This window comes from Crocuta crocuta, unplaced genomic scaffold (genome assembly GCF_008692635.1).
Source record: "Crocuta crocuta isolate KB4526 unplaced genomic scaffold, BGI_CrCroc_1.0 scaffold409, whole genome shotgun sequence".
In the NCBI taxonomy this organism is placed as follows: Eukaryota; Metazoa; Chordata; class Mammalia; order Carnivora; family Hyaenidae; genus Crocuta; species Crocuta crocuta.
In genome coordinates this window covers 695,969-718,376 of record NW_027528006.1, presented here as the reverse complement: position 1 = coordinate 718,376, position 22,408 = coordinate 695,969, and the positions used below count along the sequence as shown (strand labels likewise).

Below are 22,408 nucleotides of genomic sequence, written 5' to 3'. Positions count from 1 at the left end.
ACAAAGTACCCAGGGGCCCCTAAAAGTAGAAAGTGATATAAAAAATTACTCCCAAAGTGCTGGAAATTACAGGATTAATTTCACTTTGGGGAAATCAGCATATTTGAGAATCCTTCTTCAAAGTGTATGCTGGGATCCCTAACCCTGATATAGAAGAGGACAGAAAAGTGCCTAAGAATATAGAATTAGGTCACAGAAAATTCATATTGGTATTCTTGAGCAATTACTGACAAAACACCAAGCAGGCTAATGGTTGAGGCATGTTTCTTCTTCTTTCTCTTTAAACACCTGATTTCATCACATACAATGCTGTGCATTTGCCCTCTGCCCTATAATCTCACTGTAAAAAGTATATAGCAATAATAATCATAACAATAATAATAAAGATCAAGGCAATGTAATACTCAGTCTCTTCCTTGAGATCTATTTTTAATAGCTTTATGAAAGTATAATTGACATATGATAAACTGTACATATTGAAAGTGTATGATTTTGTAGATGGGTTGATAGATAGATATTTGTGAAACTATCACTTCAGTTAAAATAATGGAACTGCAAAAGATAGATCACTTCCAAAATTTTTCTGAAGCCCCTGGGCAATCCTTCCTGCTGCTTCTCTCTGTCACCAACCCCCGCCCTCAAGCCCTAATGGATCTGTCACTACACGTTAATCTGTATTTCCTAGAATTTTATATAAGAGGAATCACACAGTGTTCATTTGTTGGTCTTACTTCTTTCACTCAGCATATTTATTTTGGGCTATATCCAGGCAATAGCACATTACAATAGTTCATTTCAGTGTTGAGTGGTATTTCAATGTATACCACTTGTTTTTAGGTCTATCATTTTTGTTTCCTTTTCAACGTCTTTCTTTTCTCTTCCTTATTGTCAGCATGCTTATTATAAAAGCTTTCATAATGGTACAAAAAGATAAAGAAATGGTAAAAAAAAAAAATCACCTAAAGAAAGCTTCGGTATTTAAGTTAAAAACCAACAAACAAAACTAAGCAAAAATACCTGAAGACTAAAGAGCCTTTATGAGTGTCAAAGAAGTAAGTCTCTACCAGAGTTAGTAAGTGAGGCTTGATGGAACCGAGGGATGCTATTTCGGTCGTGGTCCCCATGCTTAGAGCCCTGTAAACTGCTTAGGGCTACTTATTCATTCTTCCAAAGGCTGTCACGTAACGTGTTTTGCTTGTACAGAACGTGTCTCAGTAAGGAGAGATTATGAAATAAGGCAAGATGCTAAATCTAGAAACACAAGGGGAATATTTAACAAGAAAAATCCTGGAGACCCCCAGGTTAATAGCAACCAATAATCTTTATAAATCAGTAGTACCCCAAAGTTCATGGCATGAGCACAGAGAGAGAATGCAACTTTGATTACCATGTGTTATCAGGAGTTTTTCTACTATTGAACCGCAAATAATTTCTTTTAACATTAAAAATCTTTAGGTGTTCCCCATTGGCCAGGATATACACTCAGCAGCTGCTGCTTTTAGCCTAGCAAAGATCAACCTGACCTTGGCCAATCGGCTTGTACTTTGAAGAGTGTGCTTTGTGAAACACGTGAGTGGAGAAGTATTCATGCTTGGCAGAATTTGCTGTCTCTTTTGCTCAGTATTTTACCATGATTAATCCCCATCCATCTCTCTCTGGTACTGCTGCTACCAATGCTGTCAGTCTCATATTTCTTCTCTATAGCAGACACCTTTCAAATGTTGCTGGATTCTGGCTGGGTGTGACCTTTTATGGGGCACTGCTGCCTCCTATCAGGCTTTTATGGGCCTGGTGGTTTGTGCACATGTGCAGACATTCTGACCCTGTGACCTCCAGAATAGATTCTATGAGAACAACTATATCTGACCTTTTCAACATTTTGGACACCCAAACTCTCTCAAGTGCATGGGCGTGAAGAATGCTCCCTGGTGGTTTGAGCTTACATTCTTCTCACATCAGAAGAAACCGTCTACCAGAACGTGAAGCCAGGTCAGCAATGCTAACCTAACAGCAATGTTGCCGGCAGCCCTTCAAGTTGCTGGCATGAATTGGAACATAAGGTGGTGTTTTCACATTTCATTCTTCTCTTTATTGTGGTTTAAGTGAGCAGTTCCAAATATATGAATTACACTTTCTGTATAATCCAATCGGTAGAAAAAGCAATGGCTAACAAAACTCCAGAAAACTTTGAAGCAATTTTTTAAAAGTCCTTCTCAGATCTAGTCTTTTCTCTTTTCTGAGTCCAGAATCCTGTTGTTAAATGAGTCTATCTATCTATCTATCATCTATCTATCGATATATCTACATAGATACAGATATAGATGATATAGAGACAAATATAGATATACATATAGATATAGATGTAAAGATAAGGATCAATTTTATGGTATTTCTAGCACTTTTGGTCTGCCTTTTCTGTGCTGTTAGTTTACCAACAGTGAGCTCACTTGTGTAAGCACTGTAGTATACATTTAAAGATGGAGTGCAACTTTTAGAAACTACCAGTCTACTTTTCACAAAAAAAGAAAGAAACCTTTTAAATCGGAGTTATAAAGCTTTAAGCACCAGATTAAAGTAACTATATAAAGTCTACTTTTTCTCAGTCTTCACCTACTTTCCCAACCTCCATCTACTACTAATAAAGATCCGGATTCTGCCCTTCAATGCACAGTCTAGGACAGACTGGGTCACTGAAGCCTGTTCCTTTCCTTTGTTTTGCTTGACATTTACTTTACTCTTCTCTTCCCTCAATAAGCTTTCTCTTTACCTTCTCAAAATTGAATACTTTTCCTATCTTAGTCTAACGCCTATTTTCATCCTCTCTTTTGATGGCTGACAAAGTCATGTATGCTCAATTCATTCTCTGCCACCTTATTCAAAAAGAGTGATTTTCCATCCACTCACCTTGTCTTCCACTTTGAGAGCTGTACTCATGTGTCTTCCTCACTGCTGGCATAATTCAAAATAATATATTTGCCCTGGCACAGCATACCAAAGTCACGTCAGCAATTCTGCAATGGCTTGGGTACAGGATTATGGAGAGGCACATCATGTGACATTCGGGACAGCTAAATCAACATCTCCGCATTGGAAGGCATACACCATCAAGACCTATAAGATACGATTTCAATTTTTTCATACACCATACAAAACTCCAAAACCAGTGAAACTATATACAGTGCTTCTCATCACTATCACCAATGGTTTGCCTGGCTCATAAAAAAAGAGTGTGTATAATAAATTCTAAGACTAGGCCAAGACGATAAAATAGCACATTGGACCACATTTCTGAAGTGAGATATAAAGTAATTTGGGTCCTGATATTTAAGTGAAAGTCAGCAGGACGCTAGTTATGAGTAATAATATAATTTCTGATTTAGCATTATAGTTCAACATGCAATGATCTTTCTAGGCTGTTACGTGTATCTAGGGAGTAGGGAAAGGGTTCTTAAAATACGGCAAAACATCAATTTAGTTAGCTACATTCAAGTAAGAGCATACATCCTATACTAATAGTTCAGTGTTTTTATAACTAGATTGAACTTTCTGATAGGAGACTGAACAGTAACATATTTGTTACACATATGAGTCTCATTATTACATTTTGATAATAGATCCTAAACAGCCATTATGGAAAGTAAAGAAGTTTATACTTGCTCTTTTCCTTCATATTAATTTCTTCTAAATTATGACATGGTGATATTATCTAGTTATACAGTTATATTAACTTTAATATATTAATATTTACATTTAAATAAAGGTGAACACAATATCATCAAATCAAAAAAATTAATTATAGTAATTCCTTAAGCATTATTCGGACCTCTTCAGATTTGATTTTTTGCTGTTATGAGGTAATCAGAGACTTCAGAACAGTTAAATGGTAAAATACAAATTTTAAGTGCACAACTAAAATAAAAGATGATTGTGCAAAACAGGAGACTTATTGTCTTCTGTTATTAATCTGGAGCAACCTTGTTATGTACCACAATATTGGTGGGATTTCAGTTCTCAGAGTTTCAGATTTTGTTCTCTATAGATACACCTCCTAATATCAGTTTTAAGCCTACTAATTATTTCCTTGAACAGAGGGTGTTATGCGTATTAGAACTAGCATTTCAAACTTTCCTTTATGGCATTAACTTATAATATAAAAATGATGTTGCATTAGCATATAATTATAAGTATTATACATAAAGGATGTGCTGTATACACTTTTGATATATTTCATATAGAAGTGTATAAGGTATATACAATTCATAAACAAAGCCACTTAAAATAGGCGTTTATTACCATTATTATACTTCTACTTAATTAAAAAAAATTTTTTTTGATAGATTTTTGTACAGTGTATGGAACTGCAGATATAAGTCAACAATAGACAATTAAGAAGAAGCATCAAGGTAACTGTTATATCTTGGCTGGTGAACTCTTAAATCAACAAAGGAGCCCGTCTCTCAGCTAATCAGCCCCTGTGGATTCCCCGCCTGACAGTTGAGCACAGAAGTGAATCTACACCGCCGCGGGGGATTCTCTCTTGTTTTCCAATTCAACGTTTGCAACACAGTGAATAGAATAAACTTGGGGGGGGGTACGAGTGGCAACTAATACTTCAAGGTGTGTGTATTTTGAGGATGACATTAATTAATTAAGAACTGAATTACTCTCTTAAATGTTGTGCCCTAGAAACTATACTGTCCTTTCCCCGACGCTGCCATCAAAATGAATACAGAGGGGAAGTGTTGTCCTTACAATTTTCTGGAATGTAGGCACTCAGAGAAAGTTGAACTTCTGGCAGATGGCATAAAGAGGTGATTTGACAGAGTTTGAAGGAATTAAAATGGTACCTTGGTTCTCTCATTTCCACAAGTGTATTCATTTTGGGGAAACCCGGGGTGTTGAAGCACCAGCAGAGAAGGAAACAACAACCAAGCCCAAAAGTTTAACCTTCACAGAGGGTTGCATCTCTGAGGCCACAGCCGGGAGGTGGAACTTTTTTTCTCCACTTCTGTTTAGGAGGTTGGAAGGTCCCCCCAACAGACACCCCAGGTGGCAGGCAGGCAGGCACTCCACCTCTATTAGTGATCAGAGCTACCGGTGACTGGATTCACCTTTGTTTTCTCGTCCCCAGCTGGGCCCACCAAAAGGCGACCAAGGCCAACCCAACCTGGGCTCTGATCCCAAACGTGGGTGGCAAGGAGATTCACACTAAGGAACGGAGTGGCCTCTCCAGGAGCTGCTTCTGCCAACCTAGGAAGGAGGGAGGTCTGGGAGTCTTTGATTTTCCCCTCAAGTCTAGCAGGAGTGAGGGCAGGGGGTGTAGATTCAGTTAGATTTTCCCTCTTTTGTCAATAGGAAGACGGAATTGAAAAATGCCCTTGAGTGCAGAACTCTGTGGGGGTGGGGATGGGGGTCCGGCTAGAAGGCTGGCAAAGTCGAATTCCTGGAAGCAAAGGCCCAGGGAATACGGAGGGGCAGTGGTGGGTGGTGGGTATGGGGGTGTCTCTTTGTTTCTCACTTCTCTTATCCCAGGACCCGGCTAGGCTAACTATCTAGAGACAATGTGCTTGAACACAGAAGCATGGAGGTTTCTGGAAATACAAGAAACTTGATCACAAGACTCTGAGCTGAAAAGAAGCAGAGGACTGGAGATCCTGGGACGTGGCTGAGAGGCCACCTGGGGTAAAGAGGTTGACCAGGGCGCCCCGCAGCTGCGCGAGCGGGAAGGAAAGGCGTTCTTGACCTTTTCCGGAGCAAGTCATTAACTCAGTTGAGTTGATCAAATGACATTCTTTCTGCAAGGGGTCGTCTCCAGAGCCCCCTTTCTCGGTATTTATCAGGTAGAGGAGCAGGACAAATCCGCCTCTCAACGTGAAGTCTCAAAGAATGGATGAGCTTTCTTAACAAAGTGGATCCGCAGGCGCAGATAGTGCTAAACGCACACAAGACCCGAGCTCCAGCCTCTCATTCGCCTCTGCGGAGTTGAAGCAGACAGCAACCTTCAAAACTGTCGCTAAAATCTTACCTCTCGAACCGATCAATCATTTACTAAGATTTGAAGGTTCTTCTCCAGCCCGGAACCCACCTTTCTTCCACTCACAGAAATCTACTTGTAGGTGCCACCGACGATTGCCTCTCTCCTTAAAAACAGCCCCGACCCACGCATCTGTCAGCTACACTAAACAGCTCCGACACACTTTAGCCACCAGTTAAATTCATCGGAAGTAGCTAGAACTCCTGACATCACCTCCGCATCCCATCCGAGGACTCCAGCCCAGGACACCTTGCAATGTTAGGCTGATTTTTTGAGCGCTGAATTTTGAGAGTAAGGGAAGGTTATTTGAAGCATCGTGATAGATTTCCGGGCTTCCAATTCCCTCCCCCGCTTGACTTGTAATTTTCTGCTGCTCCTCCTCCTCCTCCTCCTCTTGACCTCCTCCAAGGTATCTTGGCCTCCCCTCCTCCACTCGTTCCCAGTAAACCTCCAGCGGGCGGTGGAAATCAATCCTTTGGCGCTAAACTCAGAGCTGCCCGTAGGACAAAATTGCAGTGGGGGTAAGGGTGTCATTTCTTTGAGAAAGAATGTCATTTGATCAACTAGACTGAATTAACTTGCTCCCGGTTTCCTGAAAGCTCGAGTGGGCCCGTGGGTGTTTTGCTAGATTCAGTGCAGATAAGGCAGCTTGGAGGAAACATCCAAGGCTTGGGAGATAAAGCTTGTTCTCTCCAGACTCCAACTACCCCTGCGAGAATCTGATACATTTAATGAGAGCTTTGCCAGATGTAGGTTTCAGGGAGTCCTTGGGCCAGAAGCTCTCAGTCAGCAGATTGCACTCACTGGCTCCAACCTGGGCTCTCCACAGAACTCAGGTCCAGTTAAAAATGACCTGTTCTACCACTTAACATTTCCAAAAACAAAAACAAAATACCTTCTCCCCAGAAAAGGTAAGAAAAAGATTTCACCTCACACTACCAGCCACTTTTGTGCGAGCATAATATTAAATGGTGTAAATTTCTGTCCCCAATTGGTGGAACTCCTCTCTGCAATGAACAGCGGAACCTGGCATTCTCAAGCCTGATCTGAGGTTTGTGGCTTCCCCGCTGCCGGGAGCGTGGAATTCTATCCAGGCTGGGAATCGAGCAGCAGACCGCACGAGAACGCTGCCTCCTGAGCTGCAGTCTGCGAATATCGGGAACACTGGTGACAGAAACAGCTACCTGCACCCAGAAACGCAGGCTAGGAAGTTCTGCCTGCAGAAGATTTTGGCTCATTCACCCAGATTGTTTTAACTGGTTAATAAAGCAATTGACACTCTCAAAACCACATTCGCAGCAGGAGTCCTCGTCAATAAAATGAGAATCACAACTGAAGGTTTGTTGTTGTTAACAACTGCCTTTATTATTATCATTGCTTGGTATTTGCTTTTAATGAACAATTAAAGGAGAGACAATCATTTCAAACCCAATGGTACAGAAAGATCTCTTCTCTTTTCCTCTGAAATTAGAGTGCAGATTCTTTGGATTTCATCCTCGCCAAGCTGCCACCTAAAACAACTGGAAGAGGGGCAAATTGGCCCAAAGCACCCACACCCTAATTCTAGTGTGGAATATAAATGGTTAACCATCGTTCCCTTTAGCACATAATTCTATCTGACCCCTGGATATAATTTAAGATACTGATGGTTCATCTAGCCTTATTCCACATGATTAAGATTACACAGAAAAAGTAAAAATGAAAAGGGGAATGGTGTGTGTATATATGTGTGTATATATATATACACACATATATACACTCATATATATGTATATATTCTATAACTATTTCCTGAGGTGAATAAAATAGGCTCATGTTTCATTTTGACCCTCAAATTACAGGTTTTGGGGATCTCAGAAAAGATAAATCCTTCAGTCATATATGTATTTTCTATCTGAATACCTTACTTATAAAAACTGGCAGTCAAACTGTTATTCTACTCTTCCAAACCTGATTCTGATGTGGGCTAAAGAGAGCTTCACCTCCCTCAGAATAAGTTTCCAAACAAATCCATAGTTCAGAGAAAGCTGATCAAAACTCCCTTTTCTTCCCAATGGGAAGGAAAAAGCTTTTTCCCTTTCCACACATAATTTCCTGAAGAATGGACTTAAAATTCACTTGTATCTGCCAGAGTTTCTTGAGAAATAAATACATTCAAAATGTGTAATGCCATTTCTCAATTGCAATTAAAACCTATTTAGATTTTTGAAAAGGAGCCTGAGAACATATTTGCTCAGGACTCTATATCTGGCATTAAGTTTGATACGGAATGTTTAAATTTTAAAGCAGAGAAAGAAAGCAACAGCACTCAGACACATGGGCTCAAGAGCCCACCAGTTTTAGGTTTAACAGTCGTATTTTGGAAGGTGCATACAAGTGCAAGTGGGCGGATGCCACAGATTCAAGTGAAACTTACTAAATCTCAGAAAATCTTTTATACTCAAAGACACTGTGAAGTATATCGGGGTAATGGGGGACTAACGGGCACTATACTTTGTCACTACCAATATGTCACTGCTTCTCTCATCAGTGGAGGAGCTCACAGCAGGGGATTCACACAATTGCTGTTTTCAAAGATAGATTTTTGACCTAACAGAAGATGCAAAGGTCAAAATAAGTCCGTTTTTGTCAGGAGAGGGTCTAATCTCCCCTTTGAACACAAGAGGTCGCTCCTGTGATCAAGTACGGGGGGAAAATATTGCTAATCATAATTTTGTTATATTCCATAAAAACATTACAAATATTTTTTACAGATATATTTGATACATTAAATGCACAGATAGTAACCAGCTAAGGCAACAGGAGAATAATCTGTGGTCCCATATGAGCTTCAACGTGAAGTGAAAAAATAATGGCTGCTCCCCTAACTTCGATTTTAACGCAAAATGTATTAGCAATAAACATAGAACTCTAGAGCACACCCATCACGGAACCACCTATCAGTGGGTTTCTTCAAATTTCTCCCTTAACAGGAGTATCTTCTGCTTGATTCTCACCTCTATCGGCTTAGGAACTTATTAAGAAAATACTTGTTTATACTAACCGTGTGGGCTGAAAAAAAAAAAAAGAAAGAAAAAGAAAACGTGTTTTCACCATTACGACAAAATTGCCCAGTAGTAAAGGTTTTCCTCCATGCCAGCTTTTCTATTTGGAATTGCTACCATCATTGGTAATAATTCTTTGGAATAGGTTATTAGTTTCGGAAGCTAAAATATCACACTGTGTGTGACTGATTTGAAGGAGGATGGATAGTGAAGGCGCTTTGTGGATCTCATCAGGCTTCTGGTAGCTTCTGTTGTTTAATTCCATGTTACAAAGGTAGCATGATGGAATATGATTGGTTAAAACCCACTATTTCCTTTCTGGCATTATAGTGGTATCTGTTTCTTTCTTTCTTTCTTTTTTTTTTTTTTTTAACTAGAGTCAACTTGGTTATCTATAAGGGAAACATGCCCTTATATCAGGAAGACTTGCTTGTGTTTTGATTACCAGCATCAGTTTGCAAAAGCAGCCTGACAAAAGGCTCCATGCATATAATACAAGAGATTAGAAACTTTAAACAAAACACATTTTTAAACAAAAACCTGATAAATTTATCAACCTATGTCTATTCCAACTTTCAATTTCACACACATATGCTAACTTATAAAACTTAAAAAAAAATAGAAAGCATGAGATCCAGTTAAAACTCTTCTTTGAGAGAAAACAAAACGAAACAGATACGTGTTCTTGGTAAAGCCCGGTTCGGTCAGGAGGAAACTCAAACATCTTCGCTTCCCTTTGCGCTCTAGAAAAGCATAACCGTGCGAACCGAGCCATAGAGGCCAGTTGAGAGCTCACCGCTCTTATCAAGGCTTAAATCTGGCGAAAAGTACAAAGAAAGGAGTTTGCTCTCACACTGGGTTTTCTCGCCGCGGCAGCAAGACACCGAAATTAAGCCTTCTACTGTTTGGGTTTATGGACCTTTTAGGAGAAAACTGGCAGTCCCATTAGATAAGGAAACGCTATTTAGACGCTCTGGGAGACGTGTGGGTGTTCTTCGTGGTCTTTCCTGTGACTTTGCTTTTGGGAGACTGTAAAGGGTGACGGGAACGTGTCAAATTATTCAAAAAGGTCACCGGCGACTTGGAGCCAACATTCTTCTCTCTCCAGGTTGTTTCCCCGAGAGAAAAGTATTAGATAAACAAACCCGGTGAAGTGAAATAGGCATTTCACCGCTCTTCAGTATCAGATCTCTCCCTACTCGCGCCCTTAGACTAACACTTTTTTTTTTTAATCTCTAGACTAGAGACATGGAGACCTGTGTCCTTATAATGACAGAAACACCAGCGGCAAATTGCACACGTCTGCTTAAAAACAAAGGGCCGGAGGGCAGCAGAGAGAGGAACTGGCCAGGAGATAACCGCTTTACAAACTTTCAACTACTGGAAGGTCATTTCTCTCTCGGGCTTCGGGTTAGTGCGCTTCCAAACGCGAGCGTTAAAACTGCAAAAGTAGAACTCAAGGGTCGGAAGAAGAGACAGGAGTCCGCGGAATCCACTTGATTTTACCTGCGTGCTCCCAACCTGATTCTCCGCTAAGGCAACCACAAGCGCTCGTTCCCTCCCGCCCCAGCCTTTGGGGGACCTGAGGTCGGTGGGTAACGGGGTTTGGGGTAGCAGCAGAGAACACCTCCTGGGGGTCTAGTCCTCCGGTTCCCGGTTCTTCTCCCACTAGGCAGCTCCCAGCGCGCCAGGCGCAGCCGGTTCGGGAACTCCCCCTCCCCAGCAGCCAAGCCGGGCCCGGAGCTGCGCGCCACCGCGCCAGCCCAAACCGAGCCCAACGGCCTGTTCCAAGTCGCCCCTTTTCCTAGAGTTCTGGAAGGACCTCGTCATCAGGAAGACCTACCCACCAGCCACTCGCCACCGGCGGCAGAAAAGTGCCCCGCGCGCAGCACGGCCAGCCGGATCGCGGGGGCCCCAGGAGCGCAGGGCCGAGGAGCGGCGCGACAGGAGGCGAGGGCGCCGGCGGCGCGGCCGGGAAGGAGCAGGGGAGGGGGCAGGAGGAGGAGGAGAGGCAAGCCAGAAGCCAGAGCCGCCGGGCAGCCCGAGCTTCGGGCGAGAGCGGCCTGAGCCCGCAGCAAGTTGCCTCGGGAGCCCTAATCCTCTCCCGCGGGCTCGCCGAGCGGTCAGTGGCGCACGGCGGCGGCGAGGCTGAAATATGATAATCAGAACAGCTGCGCCGCGCGCCCCGCAGCCAATGGGCGCGGCGCTCGCCTGACGTCCCCGCGCGCTGCGTCAGACCAATGGCGATGGAGCTGAGTTGGAGCAGAGAAGTTTGAGTAAGANCCGAGCCGCGCCGAGTCCGCCGCCGCCGCAGCGCCTCTGCTCCGCCAACTCCGCCGGCTTAAATTGGACTCCCGGATCCGCGAGGGCGCGGCGCAGCCGGGCAGCGGCTCTCTCAGCCTTGGCAACCCCAAGGGCCACTCTTTCCCACTTAGCCACAGCTCCAGCATCCTCTCTGAGGGCTGTTCACCAACTGTACAACCACCATTTCACTGTGGACATTACTCCCTCTTACAGATATGGGAGACATGGGAGATCCACCAAAAAGTAAGAGGCTATTTTACCTTGTGGGGCTCGGTGTGCTGTTCTTGTGCGCGGGTCTCTCTCAAGCTCGGGTGCCAAGAGCTCTTCAGAGTTGGAGTCATTGCCGGGAGAGAGAGAAAAGGTGGCTTTTTTTTTTTTTTTCCTTGTTGCCGCCACGCCTGCATGCTTGCTGTCGGTTCTGATCTTCGGGAGACTGATCGTACCTTGTGTTTGAATTCGCCTGTGTGCCCTCCAAAACCCTAGCCTTCTGGTGCTAAGCGGTGGTTTCCTCCTCGGGAATGTGGAGCTCTCCGAGAAGGTTATTCTGTTGCAAAGGTCTGCCTGTACATACAATACCCGGAGATGTGAATTAGCATTAGACTTGCAAAAGAGAACGAGTGACAACTGTATTGATGCCTGCTCTTGCTAACAATATCCAGTCCTATGTGCTATTTAAGAGCGTGCTTCCTGAAAAATATAAGCGTTCACTTAACGCTTCTAGTCAAAACCTTTTCTTTGACTTGACTTATCCATAATCTTTCCCGATGATTATGGCAGAGAGGGAGGAGGGAGGAAAAAGAAATACAAAATGAACGGGTTTGATTGCGTGCTAGGCTTACAAATGTAGACTGTTCAAATCTGCATTTTACATATATTCCACCTCCTTTTTAAAAAAATGAGTCAAGGTTTTGATGGCACACTTCAATTACCATCCCAAAGTGCAATACTCTTAAAAAGAAAAAAAAAAAGAAGAAGAAAGAAAGGGGGGGAAGAACTCCCAGAGTACGCCCTTTAAGAGAACGACACTAAAAGTGTGTTTATCTCTGTAGGAAGTAAACGGTTAGTCAATCATGTATTTATTTTCATTTCAGAAAAACGTCTGATTTCCCTATGTGTTGGTTGCGGCAATCAGATTCACGATCAGTATATTCTGAGGGTTTCTCCGGATTTGGAATGGCATGCGGCATGTTTGAAATGTGCGGAGTGTAATCAGTATTTGGACGAGAGCTGTACCTGCTTTGTTAGAGATGGGAAAACCTACTGTAAAAGAGATTATATCAGGTACGCCATTTATATTGCTTCCTTAATTTTTGAGATTTCTCTGTTTCTCCCTACTCCTTTTTTATTATTTGATGTGGCTTTGTCTTTTTGCGAAGTTTGCCTTAGTGGGGTCCAGTGTGCAAAAGTTGCCCTTTAAATGTGTTACATAAATTAAACTATTCTGTTTATTTCACTGTTTGGGGGGGACCCCCACAACTAAATGATGGCTTTTATAAATTGTGTGTTCGTGAAGCTCGTTTAATTGCTCTTGGAATTTGTGATGCTCAAATTATTTTCTTCTTTTACCCTCCCCCCCTTCCAAAACAAACAAACAAATTTAAAGATGGATAACTTGGGGTTTCTAAACTTTCTTTCTTAAAGGTCGGTTTTTATTGTATCATGCGGATTTTTTTCCCTATTCATTTATTTTCATAGTTGGGTATTTCATTAGTAACTCACAATTTCTGTGGAAATGTCACTGCAATACGCAAAATGAAAGTTTGAACTAAGGATTTTAGAAGTGCACTTTGAAAGTGCAAATAGAAATATTGCCCCTTTTACTTTTAGGGCAAGAGTCCCTTCTTGGAAAATTTCAAAACCGACCCAAATATTCCCAGCAAAAAGACCGGAAATTTAATCTTTTTAAATATTAACCCTTTGGTGACATCTGACTATCTTTTCTTTCTTATCTTATCTGAGCTGATGAATTAGACAGAGCAGATCAAATTGCCCATCATCTGTCTACGAACAATTGGTATATTTAGATAATTGAACAGCTTCCTTTCTCACATTAAAATCTGGTAACTGATAAAATGAGTGAATTGCCCATACTGGCAAGACTAGTAAAAAAAAACCACACAGGGAACTTTATGAGTTTTCTTTTTTTTTTCTCTCTTTCAGTTTATTCTGTGCGTAAACTTCATGTTCACAAATCTCATATTTTCTCTAACCTGGGTATCTATATGTCAGAAATTTCATTTTCTGCCTTAGGAAGCAAGTAGAATTCCTAAAGAAAATTTTATTGCTTTAATAACAAACAGAAGAGTTAACATCTTCACTATATGTTAAATAATATCGAAGTATGTATATATATTAAAAACTCTCCAGTGGCTATTAATAAGTAATTGGCTTTTGTAAGTTACAGAATTTCTGGAGCTGAGAACTTTTATTAAAGTTTAGTCAAGATTTAAGCATGCAGTCACAATTTTTACCTGTCCACTTAATGTCTAACACTTTTTCTTATTGTAAAATCATGAAATAGTATAATCTTGATAAGTAAAACTGAGCAATTGGGGGGGTATTAATACTTTGCAGGGAGAGAGTGGGAGGAAATAGGGGAAGTGGGGAACTAGAGGAAAGGGGAGGGATTTTCCAAATTGTTTGGTCACAGGCAAGGTAAAGTCCTCATCCTATGAAATGGAAGATCTCACATAGAGTAGGCGGAGGGAGGAAAAACTTCTGAATCTACCTTCTAACCTCAGACAAATGAGACGTTTTCATTGTTTACTTGATTAGTGTGTGAGCTTAGGATTCTGGAGAGGGAGAGCTCACTTTGCACCTCTAGGACTATCTTTCCTCCTATGGAGATAGGGTCTTGCTCAATTGCATACAGACCTTCCTGTACCTAACTCTGCATACACATTTATAAAAGGAGCCCATTGCTTTTACCTTTTCCCTCCTCTCTCTCACTCTCTCTCTCTTTCAGTTGTGTGTGTGTGTTTGTGCATGTGTCCCTTTGAACTGTCCTTTTAAAAGTAGAATGGGGGACAAGGTTTCTTAATGCCTTGCTTCCCTTGGGGGAGCGAGGTGCCCGCCCCCCCCATGTATTTTTTCCACCAGCCCATTCTGTTTGTAGGAATGCCCCCACTTGTGTTATTACTGATACATGGAGAGGGGGCCAGGGTAGTGCCCCCTAGGTGGAACCGACAAGGATTGTCCCTTGTAGGGAAAGGTCAGCAGCGAGAAAGACCTTAGAAGTGGGTCTTTTCATTTTTCTGGCTGGTCGTGGTTCTCAGGCAAACTGAAATAGAAGTAGATGCTTCAATAACTTGAAAAAGATTGAGGGAGCAGGGGCAGATTTCAAAGATAATAAAAGAAAGAACGGAGAGGAAAACTTTCTGTTAACAGTGTTGCCAGAGGAAAAAAGTTAGGCAGACTACGACGTGCTTATTGTGCAGAAGGGGATCTGGAAACCCTCAGAGGTTTCATTTTGCTACTCTGCTTGTGCATTTGTGTATATTTACAAACGAATGCGCTGACAGTCTCATCCCCTAACCTCTTTTTCTCTTGGAAGGACTCTTTGTAGCAGTTTGAGAGACATTTCTGGCAGCAGAAATTGGGGGGTAGGAAGGCGAAAGTGTGGGGCCAGTGGCTCTAGAGCTGCCCAGGACTCCTTTCTGCCGACAACTGTAAGGGTTACAGAGGCCCAGGTTTCAACACATCGAACATTTTTATTTTGCGGCTGTTCTGAACTGGTAGGTACGGCGGACAGAGGCTTCGAGGTTCATAGGAAAGGAAAGGAGGGGAGAGGAGAAGAGAGAAACCTAATCATTTCTAGCCTCCCATTCTCAGCTGGTCAGCGGATGCTGACTTCAGTGTCCCAGGGCATTGTGGCTGGGCTCTTGTGCAGTTTGGGGCCCGGGCCATGCCCGCTTGAAGTGACCCCCTCTGTGTTTCTCACCCCGCTCCCCCCCGCCTCCCCCCGCGCGCAGGTTGTACGGGATCAAATGCGCCAAGTGCAGCATCGGCTTCAGCAAGAACGACTTCGTGATGCGCGCCCGCTCCAAGGTGTACCACATCGAGTGTTTCCGCTGCGTGGCTTGCAGCCGTCAGCTCATCCCCGGCGACGAGTTCGCGCTTCGGGAGGACGGGCTCTTCTGCCGTGCGGACCACGACGTGGTGGAGAGGGCCAGCCTGGGCGCTGGGGATCCGCTCAGCCCGCTGCACCCGGCGCGGCCGCTGCAAATGGCAGGTACTCCGTGCCCGGAGGGAGGCCAGCTGGGGGAGGCTGGTGCCAGGCTAGGCCAGCGCCGCCCCGGCCGGCGGGACGGCTCCCGACCGCAGCAGCCCTGGCAGCCACAGGGCAGTCGCCGCGCAGCGGCAGGCAGCTTAAGGAAGCGTTCTGGGAACAGCTGGCACTGCGCTTTCGCTCTTGGGCGCGAGGTTCAGTGCATTCACTGCCTCCCCTGACTCACCCCTGCCCCCCTGCCAGCACACCTACGCGGCTGTGTGTCTATATGTGGGTACACATAAATGTACACCGCTTGCGCATACGTGTACACACACGTCCAGACAGGACTTCCAGTTCACCGTGGCCTCCAAACTTCGGCTTACTGAAAATGGGCTTCAGCTTCCCGCCAGGTATTCTTCCTGCCGCTGCCTAATTAAAGGGGTGGAGCTCTGGGCCCCCGGAGCTTCCTCCTTTAACCCAATGAAGGAAGCGGAGGGGGCCTTAAGTCAGCCCCTCAGATCCTTTTTCCTTGCAACTGGCCCACACTCTGAAACGTTTTTAAAATTTATTTTTAGACTTTTGTGAAAGAATGGAGGGGGAAAGATAACAGTCTTAATAACTTCAGGCCACTGCACAGAGCTGTGATTTAAAACTGTCAACAAGCTAATCTGCAGTAATTGACTTTTAAAGGGAGCCTGCCTCTTTAAACCTTTCATTCTATGTGATTTGGTGAGAATTTCATCTTCAGGCCTGTCGCTGTAACACTAAATTGACCCAGTAGGTTTTGACCTGACCCTAGGGGTCCTGGAAGGTGCAGGATTTGTGCCGTACATTTCAGAGAGTCCTTCCCCAAGAAGGAGAGTTGAAACAGAGCAAGGTTGGCCAGGAAGAGGCCTTCCCTAAGAAGGCAGCTGATGTTTCCCAACCTTTCTTCCCCTCATGAGTAGATCTACCTGGTGCATTTTTAAAGTATCAATTCTCACTGAACACTGATGTCGAGGAAACCCGGATCTTCCACTCTGCTTTTTCGGAGGCTCTAAGACTCCTGTTCTGGGGGATGTGTGACCAGCTTCCACATGGGCAGAGCCAGAGTGGAGGTTTCTGTCCTGTGCAACCTGTGCTCTGCTTGTGGGGAAACAGAGCAGAAGTGGAAATATTGAGAGGAAATCAGGAGACAGAACACTTCGCAGCTGTCATTTACTTAGAGCGTAGACAGCTCTACAGTTTCGGTTTTCCTTTGCATGGAGTGAGCCCATCTCAGGAACGGCCAGGTAGATTAGTAGTCAGAAAGATCAAGGACTGCAGTGATGGCTGAAATACTGAATTTCTTTAGCCCCTTGACACGATTGCCCTCTCTGGAAGGAAGTTCAAGTCTTTCTGGCAGAATTCCCTTCGGCCTTTGCATTAGATACCTCTTGGCTGGTGTAGTGTCTCTGGCTGATGCCGGGGTGTACTGTGTTTCCTTTCCGAGTACCTTCTGTGCCCTTTGCCCAAGAGTCTAGAGGTGGGAGTTCTCCTTAACCTGGACCCGGTCTGGGTATAAGGAAGGGCGAGGAGGAAAGAGAATTAATGCTGAAAGATACTACCCCTGAGACGTGCACCCCTTTCCTAAGGCTGTGTCGGCTAGATCAAGGGTGGAGGCTGTGTTCTGGGCCTGAATTACTCAGCATTGACCTCTCAGACTAGAAAGCCAGATTTTATTCTCCCTTTTGCTTCCCTGGTCCCCACCTCTGCCTCCACTGCTTTGTCTGTGGAGGCTGCAGGGGCCATTGTCTGGGTGCTGCACGGGAGGGCGAGCAGCTGGCACTCACCTCACCGTGCCCCTTGCCTCGCAGCCGAGCCCATCTCTGCCCGGCAGCCGGCCCTGCGGCCCCACGTCCACAAGCAGCCGGAGAAGACCACCCGTGTTCGGACTGTGCTGAACGAGAAGCAGCTGCACACCTTGCGGACCTGCTATGCCGCCAACCCCCGGCCAGACGCGCTCATGAAGGAGCAACTGGTGGAGATGACAGGCCTCAGCCCCCGCGTGATCCGGGTCTGGTTTCAAAACAAGCGGTGCAAGGACAAGAAGCGGAGCATCATGATGAAGCAGCTCCAGCAGCAGCAGCCCAATGACAAAACTGTGAGTGGCCCTGGAGCCGGGTAGGGGACTTGGGGGCAGTGGGGGAGAGCAGAGCAAGCGTGTGAGGTGCTTGGTGGCTTCCCAGGTTGGCTTGAGAGTGGGTGTCATCCTGTTCCAGGGGAGGAGCCTGCAGCCCCTTACCTCTACCCCGCCCAGGAGAGAAGCAGCCGGCACCAGGCCACCTGCCCAGTGCTGGCCCACAGGGTGGGCTTGTGTCCTTCAACCATGCCCCTAGGCTGGCACCAGAAGGATGCAGTCACCCCTTCATGGGCAGGAGGCAGCAAGGCCTGGCTCCACTTTATCAACTTCCAGGTTGTCGGTTCCTCAGGCACCAGACAGAGGGACAGTTCCTTGGTTCTCTGTCTAATGCAGAGACTCGGTGGGCAGGTCACCCAGGCAACCCTCTGGGCATGTCCCAGCACCGTCAGGTCAGCGAGGTTCCCCAAGGTGACCTGCAAAAACAGGACACCCTCTGCTCTAGGTCTAGCCCCGGCTTCCAGAGATATTATTATCTACTGTCATCCCAGGCCCATGCAGCGGCCACTTGGCAGGCCTCCTGATTGAGTTAAACTAAAGAGCTACTTTTTTTTTTTTTCTTTTTACCGCTTCAGCCCTATTTTTAAATGCCATAAAACCCCTGCTGTCATTAAACTTGGCAGGCCAGCCAAGCCTGGGCTGGGGCACTTTTCACGTTGGTGAGTGCTGGTGAGTGCCTAGTAGCACAATAGCCGCCAGACCTAAACCCTTGGGGGTGGGGGTTGGCGCTGTGAAGAAGAGAAGGGCCTGTAGAAAATGTAACCAAAAATCTAACTGAAACTGCCCAGAAAACCACCATGTCTGGTGGCTGCCAGCGGGGGGGGGGCCTCTTTTGCCTCAGCTTTCTGCTTCTGTGATGCTATGGCCTGTGAAAGCAGATGGGGGAATTGGGATATGCTGTGAATGTACAGGGAAAGGAGAAAGTCAGAATAGAACTCAGTTTAATAAGGTCCAAGCCGACCTCCTAGTCCTGCCCACAGAAAAACAAAATACAATAAAACAAAACTGCACTCTGGCTAATATCCATACATGCAGCAGATTAACCGAGTCAATAATAGCCACTATATAGATAAGATAATGCCAGGGTTTATTTGCTTAGCCTGTGCAGACAATGGAGGGAGGGAGTTTGGTCATTAACATGTTGGGGTTGGGGGGGCCTATTCACAGAATATCCAGGGGATGACAGGAACTCCCATGGTGGCTGCCAGTCCAGAGAGACATGATGGTGGCTTACAGGCAAACCCAGTGGAGGTGCAAAGTTACCAGCCGCCTTGGAAAGTACTGAGTGACTTCGCCTTGCAGAGTGACATAGATCAGCCTGCTTTTCAGCAACTGGTAAGTCTCAGCTCTCGGAGTCAGGAGGTTGAATCTCCAACAAAAAGAAGATTCTGGCTTAACTGTCACACAAGGAAGGATTCAGGGGGGGAGGGTGCCTCCCTGGCCCCAGGGTTGGGGAGAGAGGAAGGAGGCTTGGTGAGAGGAGCTAAGCACTCAAGGAAAACAAACCTCTTGTGAGTCTTTTCTGTGAGTTCATAACATGACCATATAGGTTGAATTTCCTATCAGCCGGGCCTTCTTTGAGGGATAACTTGAAGGTATCAAACAAACTAGACATGTGTGGGAAGGCGTGCAGAGTTGCAAAATCATACATCTCAGACTTTTGGAGCTGGAAGGGACTTTAGAGATCCCCTTGACTTTTTGATCAGCAAGTAGTAAATTTATTCTCGCCTCAGATCCTAGGGAATGGTATATTTAAAGACCCAAATCTAGCTGTTTGTAATAATAACAGATGTAAGACGTTACCAATGTTATTATCAATGAGCAGCGGGCACTTGGCTGGGTACGGTTTTCAGATATATCAGTAAAGAGTTCAGTTATTTAAGGATATGATTGATACTTTGTTACTCACATTCCTTTCTAGGACCATCTTAATCTAAGATGTAGAACTGCTTTAACATTTTAAGTGTATGAGTTCAGACGTTATACACAACCACATGTGTATATATAGCAAAAGAAGCATGAGTTCTCCCAGTCAAAGAGACAGCACATGAGAACCTGTTTTCACATTAATATGTTTTACACATCCAGAAAAGAGAAAATGAACTCATCCTATGCCTACAAAAAGCTTGAGGAGCAAGATAAATAAGATTATTAAATATATGTACTTTGTAATATGGTATATATATGTGTGTGTGTATATATATATGTACACACACATATACACATAATTTTCTTTCGCTTATAAGAGTCAACAGTCCTATAGAATCTTGTTCTATAAAACAAGATCAATTCTAAAAACTTTGTTCCTTTCTTTGAAAATAAAACTTGCGTCGGGGTTAGCTTTTCACCCTCACATTTACCTGGAGAGCATTTTCTTTCTCTGTGGCAACAGTTAGGTCATAGGCCAGAGGCAGTGGTTGCAAGGACTTGGCCCAGCTTTACATTTGTAAGTGGGCCAGTCTAGAGGCTAGATAAATTGGAGGAGCCCCTTAACCTCACCGTGGGAAAGTTCAATAGGTTAGAAAGGAAGGTAGACTCTGGAATTAGGAAAAAGAACTTATTTTAAAGTGAGGTTAATCTTACGTGTTATTTAAGCAAAACCCGATCATAGAAGGCAGGTAAGAGGGGCGTTCAGGACAGCCAAGTGTTTGTACCTTCTAAAACTTTCGTGTTAGATGAGAACAGTGGGAGGGAAGCCAAGGCAGGAGGGCGGGGGTTGGGGACAGAGTGGAGAAGGTTTCCAACAGCAACACAATACTTTCGGTTTAAAAGAAGGAGCCAGATATTTATAATGCGATGACGTTATAATGTATGGGGCTCCTCTCGGAAGGAAGAGCCTGATTTAAAGAGAGAGAGAAAGAGAAAGACAGAGAAAGGCCAAAAGGCATCAGGACCAACAACAAGGAAGAAAGCCCACGCTGTGAACCCTCTGAGGAGTTAATCATTGTTCGGTGGAGCCTCCTCTGAATCTCCTGTCACACGATCTGAGTGATCTGAGCGTGTGTTATGGATTTTCCAACTCCAGAAGAGAGGCTTTGATGCCTAGAGACCGAGAAGTCGCCTGCTCCCGGGGCAACATGTAGCCAGCAGGATAATTTTATTTCGAGCATGCCTGGTAGAGTTGCGATGCCATTTTACAGTGGGAAACACATTTGTTCTTAAATAATTTAACGCAACATAATGTTGGGAATTCAGTTTCAGTTAAAACAGAGATCTCTTGAAAGATGGGAAAGCCAGAGGATTTCTTCTCAAGTTCTTTTCTTTGAGGGCTTTCTTTAAGACTGTTGAAATTCAATTATCTATGTGGATATCTTTATCTACGTTTCCATCTATATACACAAACACTTGTTCATGCATAGACACATAGGACAAGCTTATAATCCTTTTAGGAATACAATCGCAGCCTCCTTTATTCATTTCTCCACCTTCTGTGCAGGTGAATTTTTCAGAAGGAGGACCGGGCTCTAATTCCACTGGCAGTGAAGTGGCGTCGATGTCCTCTCAGCTCCCAGATACACCTAACAGCATGGTAGCCAGTCCTATTGAGGCATGAGGAACATTCATTCAGATGTATTTTTTTTTTCCCTGTTGGAGAAAGTGGGAAAGTATAATGTTGAACTCCGAAACAAAAGTATTTAACGACCCAGTCAATGAAAACTGAATCGAGGAATGAATGCTCCATGAAATGCACGAAGTCTGTTTTAATGACAAGGTGATATGGTAGCAACACTGTGAAGACAATCATGGGATTTTACTAGAATTAAACAACAAACAAAACCCAAACCCAACATACGCTATCCAATGACCTTAGGAGTACTGAAAAAAAAAGACGTTTTTAAAACGTAGAGGATTTATATTCAAGGATCTCAAAAAAAAGCATTTTCATTTCACTGCACATCTAGAGAAAAAGCAGAAATAGAGATTTTCTAGTCCATCCTATTCTGAATGGTGCTGTTTCTATATTGGTCATTGCCTTGCCAAACAGGAGCTCCAGCAAATGAGCAGGAAGAGAAAACTGGCCTCCTTGGCTGAAAGAGTCCTTTCAGGAAGGTGGAGCTGCGTTGGTTTGCGATGTTTTTAGTTGACTTTAACAAGGGGTTAATTGAAATCCTGGGTCTCTTAGCATGTCCTGTAGCCTGTTTCTTTTTTACTTTTGCCCCTCCTCCTCCTCCTTCTTTTTCTTTTCTTTCTCTCTTTCTTTCTTTTTTTTTTTTTTGAGATCCATCCTCTATCAAGAAGTCTGAAGCGACTTTAAAGGTTTTTGAATTCAAATTTAAAAACCAACTTATAAAGCATTGCAACAAGGTTACCTCTATTTTGCCACAAGCGTCTCGGGATTGTGTTTGACTTGTGTCTGTCCAAGAACTTTTCCCCCAAAGATGTGTATAGTTATTGGTTAAAATGACTGTTTTCTCTCTCTCTGGAAATAAAGAGGAAAAAAAGGAAACTTTTTTTTTGTTTGCTCTTGCATTGCAAAAATTATAAAGTAATTTATTATTTATTGTCGAAAGACTTGCCACTTTTCATGTCATTTGACATTTTTTGTTTGCTGAAGTAAAAAAAAAAGATAAAGGTTATACCGTGGTCTTTGAATTATATGTCTAATTCTATGTGTTTTGTCTTTTTTCTTAAATATTATGTGAAATCAAAGCGCCATA

General features: G+C 43.9%; 1 protein-coding gene across 1 annotated transcript; it reads left to right on the top strand.

The window, feature by feature from the left end:
- The first annotated feature begins 11,597 nt into the window (after positions 1 to 11,597).
- Positions 11,598 to 21,309, top strand: ISL1 (ISL LIM homeobox 1). Its single transcript, XM_077752891.1, has 6 exons — positions 11,598 to 11,625; positions 12,474 to 12,663; positions 15,354 to 15,613; positions 17,428 to 17,714; positions 18,918 to 19,085; positions 21,187 to 21,309. Exons 1-6 carry the CDS (start codon positions 11,598 to 11,600, stop codon positions 21,301 to 21,303), a joined length of 1,050 nt encoding a protein of 349 aa, XP_077609017.1. The 3' UTR covers positions 21,304 to 21,309.
- Positions 21,310 to 22,408: the final 1,099 nt, after the last annotated feature.